The 8,137-nt window shown below is 64.3% G+C and overlaps 1 protein-coding gene across 2 annotated transcripts; it reads left to right on the forward strand.

Annotated features, from left to right (window-relative positions):
- The first annotated feature begins 260 nt into the window (after positions 1-260).
- On the forward strand, positions 261-5,084 carry SOHLH1 (spermatogenesis and oogenesis specific basic helix-loop-helix 1). 2 transcript variants are annotated; one of them, XM_070595461.1, is made up of 8 exons: positions 261-381; positions 707-841; positions 1,238-1,385; positions 1,846-1,967; positions 2,054-2,151; positions 3,384-3,528; positions 4,057-4,127; positions 4,722-5,084. In XM_070595461.1, exons 1-8 carry the CDS (start codon positions 317-319, stop codon positions 4,937-4,939), a joined length of 1,002 nt encoding a protein of 333 aa, XP_070451562.1. In that variant the 5' UTR covers positions 261-316; the 3' UTR covers positions 4,940-5,084. The 2 variants fall into 2 exon arrangements, with proteins under 2 accessions (XP_070451562.1, XP_070451563.1); XM_070595462.1 differs by having other exon boundaries at positions 728-841.
- The last annotated feature ends 3,053 nt before the right edge of the window (positions 5,085-8,137 follow it).

Below are 8,137 nucleotides of genomic sequence, written 5' to 3' on the forward strand. Positions count from 1 at the left end.
GCTACCCGGCTGGGAGCTTGGAGCAGGCAGATGCAGGGCGCCACTTCCTGGCAACTTGTCCAGACCCCCACCTTCTGGCAACTTCTCCATGGGAAGAACAGCACTAATACGACAAGGGCCAAGGGCAGGGCGGGGTGGCGTGGGGGTGACGCAAAGCGCATGCATGGGGGCGGCCGCGCCTGGGGGGTGGGCCAGGTGCGGCCTGGGTGGGAAGCACGTGGGGGCGGGTGGAGCGCACGTCAGTGGGCGGGGCTGGCAGGACGCGCACGCGTGAGGCGTCCCAGGCCTTGTTGCCGCCTCTTGGCGCTGCGCACTGATGGCGTCCCCCGGGCCGGAGCCCAGTGTTGGGGTTCCCCGAGTCCCCGCCCCCCGCGAAGGCAGGTGAGCAGTTGTGGGGTGCCGGAGGCGGTCAGGAGGAAGGCCTCTGCCCAGGGGCGCATGAGATGTCCAGGGCCCTGCGGTTACGCCCAGTTCTAATGGACCGAGGCGCCTGTCTCCACTCTTGCGTGGCCCACCTGGGGCAGGGCCGTCGACCCCCGCCCTCGAGGGGAGGAGGGTGCGGTGCCAGGAGGGAGGGCCCGGGCCGTGTTCCTGGGCGACCCAGGCCCTGTCCTGCACCGGCTCCCCAAGGACGTCCGTTACTGCATCTGGGCTCTGGTGGCATTTCTGGGGTTCACGGAGCCCCGGCTCTTGATTCTGTTCTCAGCAGCAAATCTTCCCCGTCCAGCGCCCAGTGCTCTGAGGACCCTGGCCAGGGCTCGGGCCTGGTCACCGCCCCTGCAGGGGCCGAGGGTCCCGGCCCCTGCCTCCCGCGGAACGTGCTCAGCGAGAGGGAGCGCAGGTGGGCGCCTGTCTGTCGGGGGACGGGAGGCTTGGAGAGGAGTGGGGGGCGCCAGAGAAGATCAGATTTGTGGCTGCGACTGGGTTTTCAGGCAGCTGGGACAGGCTTGTGAGTTTGTCCAATAAAGGGGCCCCCTTCCCACAGACCGGAGCAGGCTTGGGCTGGCGGTGGCCAGGGGCAAACATCTGGATGGCCTGTGGCCAGGGGTCAGGGCCAGTCTGTGCCCTGACATGGATCCCTGAAGGGCTCAGACCACTTGGAGAACTAACGAGTGGCCTTGGCCTTGTGGTGCTTGTGCCTGAGGAGCCCCGGGCCTGCTCTGAGGGGGTGCTGGTGGCTGCAGTCCTTTCTCCTGGCCGGACTGTCTCATGGCCTCTGTTGCTCATCCGGAAGCAGGAAGCGGATCTCTGCGAGCTGTGAGCACCTGCGCGCCCTGCTGCCCCGTTTTGATGGCCGGCGGGAGGACATGGCCTCGGTCCTGGAGATGTCGGTGCAGTTTCTCCGGCTGGCCAGCACCATGGTACCCAGCCGAGAGCAGCATGCTGTGAGTTGTACGAGGCCGCCTGGTCAGCCCTGAGGCGGAGCCGCTGTGGGGCATCTTGCCCCCCTGCCAGCCCTCCACCCCCCCACCCCCGCCCTGCACAGCCAGGGCCATCTGTGTTGTCAGCAGGCACTTCTCTGTGCAGATTCTGCCCATGCACCACCTCTGGGGGTGATGCTCGTGCCCTGGGGGACGAGCTTTGGCCTCCACTGACATCCCTGGTACCCCGCCCGCAGTACCAGTGAGAGGTGAAGTCTTGTTGCCATGAGGTCTCTGGATAGACACAGCCTTCAGCCTCTCTCCCCCACCAGTCGTGAGGACCAGGGTCTGCACTTTGGGTGGACCTCTGGGACCCAGGCCTCTCCAGAACCCAGGCAGGGCAGCCAGTGATGGTCCACAGCCCACCGTTCCTGTGGGTTTCCTGGTTGACCGTTGTTGCTTTTTGCACTTATTTCAATTTTAGGTTGTTGCTCCCCCTAAGGAGATGTGGCACAAGTGGCAGAAGGAGGTTTTGCAGCTGGCCCTGGCAAATCAGACCCCAGCAGGTGCACTGGATCCTGGGACGGGAGCATCTGGTGTGACCATGTTAGTGTCTCCTGCAGGGCTGGGGGACCCATGGGGGCAGCAGACACACTACTCAGAGCTCCCCTTTTTGTCTTTATACCATCCAGGCAACAGGAACCCCCGAGCTGTGCAACTGTGGGCGTGGATGAGGGCGAGGTCCTGTCAGGAGTGGCCGAGGTGCTGGATGGGCCACCGGCCCTTCCTGGTAAGCAAGTGGGTACCAGCATGGCCGCAGGTGACGTCCTTGTCCAGAGGTAAGGCGGGCAAGCCCCGTGGAATAGCTTCCGAACCCGAGGACAGCGAGGTCTGTTCCCAAACAGGGGTTGGACATTTATTGTCATTTCCCTTGTTGTGAGAAACCCATGTGTTGGGGTGAGCCTCAGGGACCCCATGCTGTCCTTGGCTCTCATACGAAACAGGATGAGGGCTCCCAGGAGGGGCAGGTGTGCGGCCTGAGGTGGCTGGGAGTTGTTGATCATTCTTAGGCTGTTGTCTCTGTTGTGTCCCTTGCCAGAGAATGGGGTCCAAGCTAGCTGGTCTTCTAGCCCGCCCCTGCTCCCCAAGGACAGGCCCCATCCTCTCCTTCACCCTGGGCTTCTGCGTGTCCCCAGGTCCCCCAGGAAGTGTGGGAACGTAGAGGGACTTGCCCGTCCTTGTCGCCCCTGCCGGCCACTGCTGTGTCTGGCTCCTGAGAGCAGCTCCTCCCCGCAGCAGCCTTGTGCCCTGTCCCTCTGTGGGGCCAGAGGCCTGTCCCTCCCACGCCCCATCCCGCTGCTCTGTTCTGTGACTGGGCGGGTCATGGTCAAGGCGTTCCCTCCTCTGCACGGGGCCCTTGTTCTCTGGTGCTGCCCCCAGCCAAGCCACAGGCGCCTCTGACAACTGTGTCTCCGTCACACTAGACCCCCCGCCCTGCGTGTTTGTCACTCCTTGGACCGTGGTTGCTGGTGATGGCGTTTAAGCCACCTCCGTGTGTTTACCATGGGCCATAGTCCCCGAGCGCCAGGGGAGGGCGAGACTGTGCTTTCTGACTCCCCAGGGGTACCTGCAGAGGGGAGGGTGTCTCACTGTCGACAGATCTGGAGCCACCAGGGAACTTTGGGACCCCTATGCAAGGCATGAGGGTCACACAGCAGGGAGCTAGGTCTGAGGGTGGAGCCCAGGGTCCGAGATTGTGGGCACATGGAGGGGAGGGCCAGAGGGTCCCAAGATCTGAGCCCCGTATTTGACTTGAGGCCCACTGGGCGCCTCCTCCAGGAAGCTGCCTTGGCTCTAGGTGTAAGGCCCCTCATCTCTGGGCGTTCACCTTCTGGCTACCTGTCTGCCTCCTGCGTCTGAGCCCTGGGTGTCCCCGTGCAGGGTACAGTGGGCGGGGCTGGGGTCTCCGGGAGGGCCACCCTCCAGGAGGGAAAGCTGACCCATGCTTCACTTCTCTTTTAGAGTCTCCCAGCCTGGTGCCCTGGCCCCCAGGCCCAAGTCCCTCCAAGGTCCTGAGGCCACCACCACTCTGGCCTCAAGGGGATGAGGCTCAGACCTGCCTGGGGCAGGCTGAGGGGGCTGACACGGCCGTGACACTGGATGCCAGGTGGGTGCCCTGGTGGACGTGTGCATAAGCTGTCACACACCTCTTTCCAGCCCTGCCTGGGCCCATCCGCCTGGGAGGTTTCTGTCCCTTACACCCTCGGAGTGTGTGTGTGGATGCCCGAAGCCGCCAGCCCGGGCCCGGATCAGCCAGACTCTGCCGTGTGGCTTCCTGATGTGTGTTTCTGAAAACACTTTTGTCTTCCTAATTGTCCTCTGTTTTGGCTGATAGTAAATGAGTTTGCGTTTTGTGAGCCGCACCAGCTGGGGCGTGGGCAGGGAGCGTGGTGCTGGCTGGAGAGGACCCAGCAGAGCTGCAGCACGTGGCCGTCTGCGCTGGGCTGGCTCACCGGCGGCTCTGCACTCCCTCCAGATCCAGTGACCCAGCTGGCGGGTGAGGGGCAGGGCCAGAGGGGGCACCCTTCTGTCTCTGATCCCAAAGCTGCGTTTCAGGGCCCACGTGTTTCTCTTGAGGTACGGGGACCAGCGTCCACTTGGGGCCACTCAGGGTGGGGTCTTCTTCCCCGTCCAGGTCTGTGTCGAGATGTGACGTGGAAGACCGGACGTCCTTCCTGCTGACTGCCAGTCCCGACTGGTGGCTGGGTGAGTGGGAGACGCTCGGCGCAGGCCACCTTCTCCCCTGCTCGGGGGCAGGCTTTGGGGTCTCAGCTGATCCCCACGTGGGCTGGGCGGGCAGTTGGGATTTTTGTCTGGGCCCAGCTTGCTGTGTGACACCAGGGTCTCAGTGTCTGTCTCTGAGCTCCCGGTTCCTCCTCTGCTGGTGGTTGTCGGGACCCCTGGTGAGGGGAACAAAAGGTGACGTGTGTGCACATGAGCAAGAGTTTGTGAGTGCGTGGTGTGGGGGATGGTGTGTGTCGTGTGTGTCAGAGTCAGTGCCGTTTCTCTCAGCTGTGTCTCCACAAAGGCAGCAGGATGTGTGATGAGTTGAGTGTCTCTAGGATTTAGTTTGGGGGGGACACGCCTTCCTGCTTCTGGCCCAGTGGGTCTCCTGGGTGTCCAGCAGGGCTGGTGGGAGTGCGCCCCTCACCTGGTCATCTTACTGATGAGCCACACCTTCTGAGTCGGGTGGGACAGATGAGGGAGGGTGGTCCCTCTTCGGCACACTGACCCCACCTTGGCACGCCCCGGGCACTGGGGCACCTGCCCGCCCTGCTGACAGGTCCCTTCTCCTTCCAGGGTCCCTGGAGGGCAGAGGCCGTGGTGCCGGCTCTCAGGCCCCAGCCAGGAGCAGCTCTCTGGACAGGGCAGAGCCCGGCTTCCTGGTGGACCCTGAGCCCGGCTCCCAGGAGCTCCTGGATGCCCCCTTAGAGCCGTGGGGCTCGGATGTGGGTGGCCCTGGCCTGGCCCTGAGGGACGAGGTGGACAGCCTCTTCCCCGACTTCTTTGCCTACTAGGTGGCAGGAGGCCTGCCGGGCTGCGGGGAGTGGCGGCTGGGGCCTTGTGCCACGTGTTCTGCTGTTTTATTTTGGGTTTGGGTTGCAGCTGTGCTGTGATTCGAGTGGAGGCTGCATATTAAAGAGAGAAGGCGATTTTCCCGGAGGAGGACTCGTGTGTAATTAGTGCGACTCACTGGGCGGATGGCACCACTTCCGTTCAGGGCGCAGGCACCTGCCTGGGGTTTTGCTTCTGTGATGTTCTGGGTCTTGTGGGATCCCTAAATAAGCCAGCCCTGGGGCCCGGGGACCGTGGGCGGCGTGGTGGGGAGGCTGTAGACTGAGTTCTGAGAGCTCTGTGTCCTGGGCCCGCTCCCCGGAGAGGTGGTCTTGGGTCCCAACTCTTTGTGCCCGTGTGGCTGGTCTGGGCTGGGGGCCTTGTGGCCCTTGGGGGGGGTCCATCCGGGGAGATCCTGGTTGGTGCCTCTTTTCCAGGCCGGAGCGCCTCAAGGACCTTTGCTGCTGGCGGCCTCTGCACTCCCTGTGCAGGGGGCCCATTGGAGGCCCTGGGGCAAAGGCCACCTGGCTTCTGGGTGCTGGATTGCCTCCAGGTGGGCACAGCTCCAGCCCCAGCTGCTCCTGACCCCCAGGCTCTGGGGAAGGGCTGGGTTACGGCAGGGGGTGGCCCTCACTCCTGTGGTCTGGTGGGGCTGACCCTGCCCTGTGTCCCACCGCCTTTCAGCCACAGTGAGGGTGGGTACCTCTCTCTGACCTGGGCCCACCAGGGGCTCATGCTGCTCGACCCCTTCCAGAGACAGTGGGCTCCAGGCCCTCGGTGGTCCCCCCAGTGAGTGCTCTAGGGGCAGAGGGGTCTCTGCCCTCCAGGAGAGGAGGACCTCCTGAGTGTGGGCTCAGAGCCCCCTGCCCCAGCTGCCCAGCGCCTGCTTGTGCCTCCACCCCTGCAGCCAGGACGTTCTGTTCCCTGCTGGCTCAGTGAGTCATTGCAGCACAGGTAGCAGCAGCGGGCGTGGGCAAGAGGTGGAGCTGAGCCGGCGTCATCAGGAACCCTGCCCCGGGGGAGCCAAGAGGAGCTGGGAGGGGGCTGGGGGAGGTCCAGGTGGGTGCCCCTAGACCGCCATCCTCAGGACCCCCGTGTCCTCTCCTCCCCTGTGGGCTTCCTGAAAACCCTGTGCAGAGAGGGGGCGTGTCTGAGGGAGTCCTGCCCTCAGGCCTCGGGTGGAGCAGAGCTTTGGTCAGGCCCTCACCTGTGCCCCAGGAGCCCTGTCTGTGGAAGGGCCTCCCCTGGCCTGGCTGCCGGGGTTCCAGAAACATTCCAGGCTCTGAGAGCCTGAGGGTGTGGGGCTGGCTCTGTGGTCAGTTTTCACTGTTCTGGCTCCTCACTGGTCAAGTCACGCAGTCTGATCTCAAGAGTGTCTCCTAAAAGACTGTGTGCGCGCGTGCACATGCATGTGTGTTCACATGAGTGTGTGTGCCTGTGTGTGTGCGTGCGTGTGCAGGCCACTACCGCCTCTTGGTGGGTTTGGACTCTGCAGGTCTTCAGGGTTCTGGCTCACCGGCCCCCACCTGCACGCCCCCAACTCTGCTCTGTGTCCACTGCCCGTCATGGAGTGCAGACCATGAGCTTGTCCCCTGACGCTGGACCAGCGCCCTGAGCCCAGTGGGAGGTGGCTCACCGGCCCCCGCCTGCATGCCCCCAACTCTGCTCTGTGTCCACTGCCCGTCATGGAGTGCAGACCATGAGCTTGTCCCCTGACGCTGGACCAGCGCCCTGAGCCCAGTGGGAGGTGGCTGAGGACAGGCTTGGGTGGTCACCATGGGCCACTGCAGGGGGCTGAGCAGGCACCCACCTTGCCACCCACTGAGAGTTTCTGGTTCCCCCAGCAAGGAGGGGGCGACGGGGCAGAACTGCCCCCCACCCCTGGTGGGACATAATTGCCAGGCTGTCTGAACCCCGCCCTCCGGAGCAGAACAGCCTGACGGGCTCTGCCCAGTGCCCCTGTTGGGGCCAGGCGCATGCTGTGTTTGAGACTCCTGGGGTCTCTGGCCAGGCTCACTTTGAGGATCCGTGACCCCAGCCAGGCTGGCCTCACCCCAGCCCCTGGTGAGGGGTTTGGAAACTGGGACCCTGGCTTATTCTGAACCCGGACTGAGGCCCCGAGGGGGCACCTAGGTGGGACCTGCCTGACGCTCAGGCTCCCCACTGGAAGGTGAGGGACAGGACCCTCCCCAGGCAGCAGGTGGAGCTCATCTGTGCTGGCTCCAGCCAGCGTCCAGAAGGATCCCGAGGCCCAGTCAGGCTCGCAGGGCAAGAGTGGTTGATGAAATGCCTGTCCCGGGAGTGGAGGAGAGAGCGGCTGGAGCTGCAGGGGTCAACCTGCCAGCCCCGGGGGCCCCATCCTGCAGGCCCTGGGACTGTGGACACAGGCTCGTCGCAGTCTCTTTATGGCATCCCAGGCCCCCACACCGGCTGGCTGTCAGGCCGGCCTCCCTCGCTCCTCAGGGCGTTGGGTGGGGGCGCGTGCTTGCACTGTCGCCTGGGCCCTTGGCTGTCGCTGCTGCTGCTGCTGCTGGAGCTGAAAGCAGCTACATAGGGATTCAGGGAACAGCTTGCTTCCCACTCTCTCCTCTCCCTCTGGCCCCTTCTGAACCGAGTTACAGCTGTTGTTGGCTGTGATTGCATTCAGGGGTGGGTTTGGAGAGCCGTGGCGCTGGTGATTACTGGCTTATTTTGGGAGTGGGTTGGAGCTGGGAGCTTCGGTACGACCTCCCCCCGGGCTCTCAAGGTGACCCTCTCCCCCAACCAGAGGGGCCTGTTACCTGGACGTAGGACGCAGCGGGCGCTGCCTGCACAGAGGGGTCGTGGCCCAGCAGGACCCCACTCTCAGGCTGCACCCTCCCCTCCCCCATCCACCCAGCCCTCAGCTCTGGGGCGTTGTAGTGTCGCTGGCTGGGCCTGAGTGAGGATCCACCAGCCCAGCCGGGGGTGCAGGCCCGGCCCTCAGAGCAGTCGTCGCTGGAATCTGGCGTTTCTGAAGCCACCTTTGGAGGGCGGCATGGAGCCGGCTTAGCTCTGATGACAGGACAGGTCCCTTTGTCCTTATCCAGAGCCGGCCCCCCATCCCCAAGCACACAGGGCGGGGAATTCAAGTTAGGAGGACAAACAGTGACGGGCGTCTGCCACCCCTTTATGCGCCCAGG

Source organism: Equus przewalskii, chromosome 26 (assembly GCF_037783145.1).
Source record: "Equus przewalskii isolate Varuska chromosome 26, EquPr2, whole genome shotgun sequence".
In the NCBI taxonomy this organism is placed as follows: domain Eukaryota; kingdom Metazoa; phylum Chordata; class Mammalia; order Perissodactyla; family Equidae; genus Equus; species Equus przewalskii.

Excerpts from the sequence above, each read along its gene's own strand:
- SOHLH1 (XM_070595461.1), top strand. The coding sequence starts at position 317 with ATGGCGTCCCCCGGGCCGGAGCCCAGTGTTGGGGTTCCCCGAGTCCCC. Across the intron at positions 382-706 it reads CCCGCCCCCCGCGAAGGCAG|CAGCAAATCTTCCCCGTCCA; the intron begins GTGAGCAGTTGT and ends TTCTGTTCTCAG. Across the intron at positions 3,529-4,056 it reads GCCGTGACACTGGATGCCAG|GTCTGTGTCGAGATGTGACG; the intron begins GTGGGTGCCCTG and ends TTCCCCGTCCAG.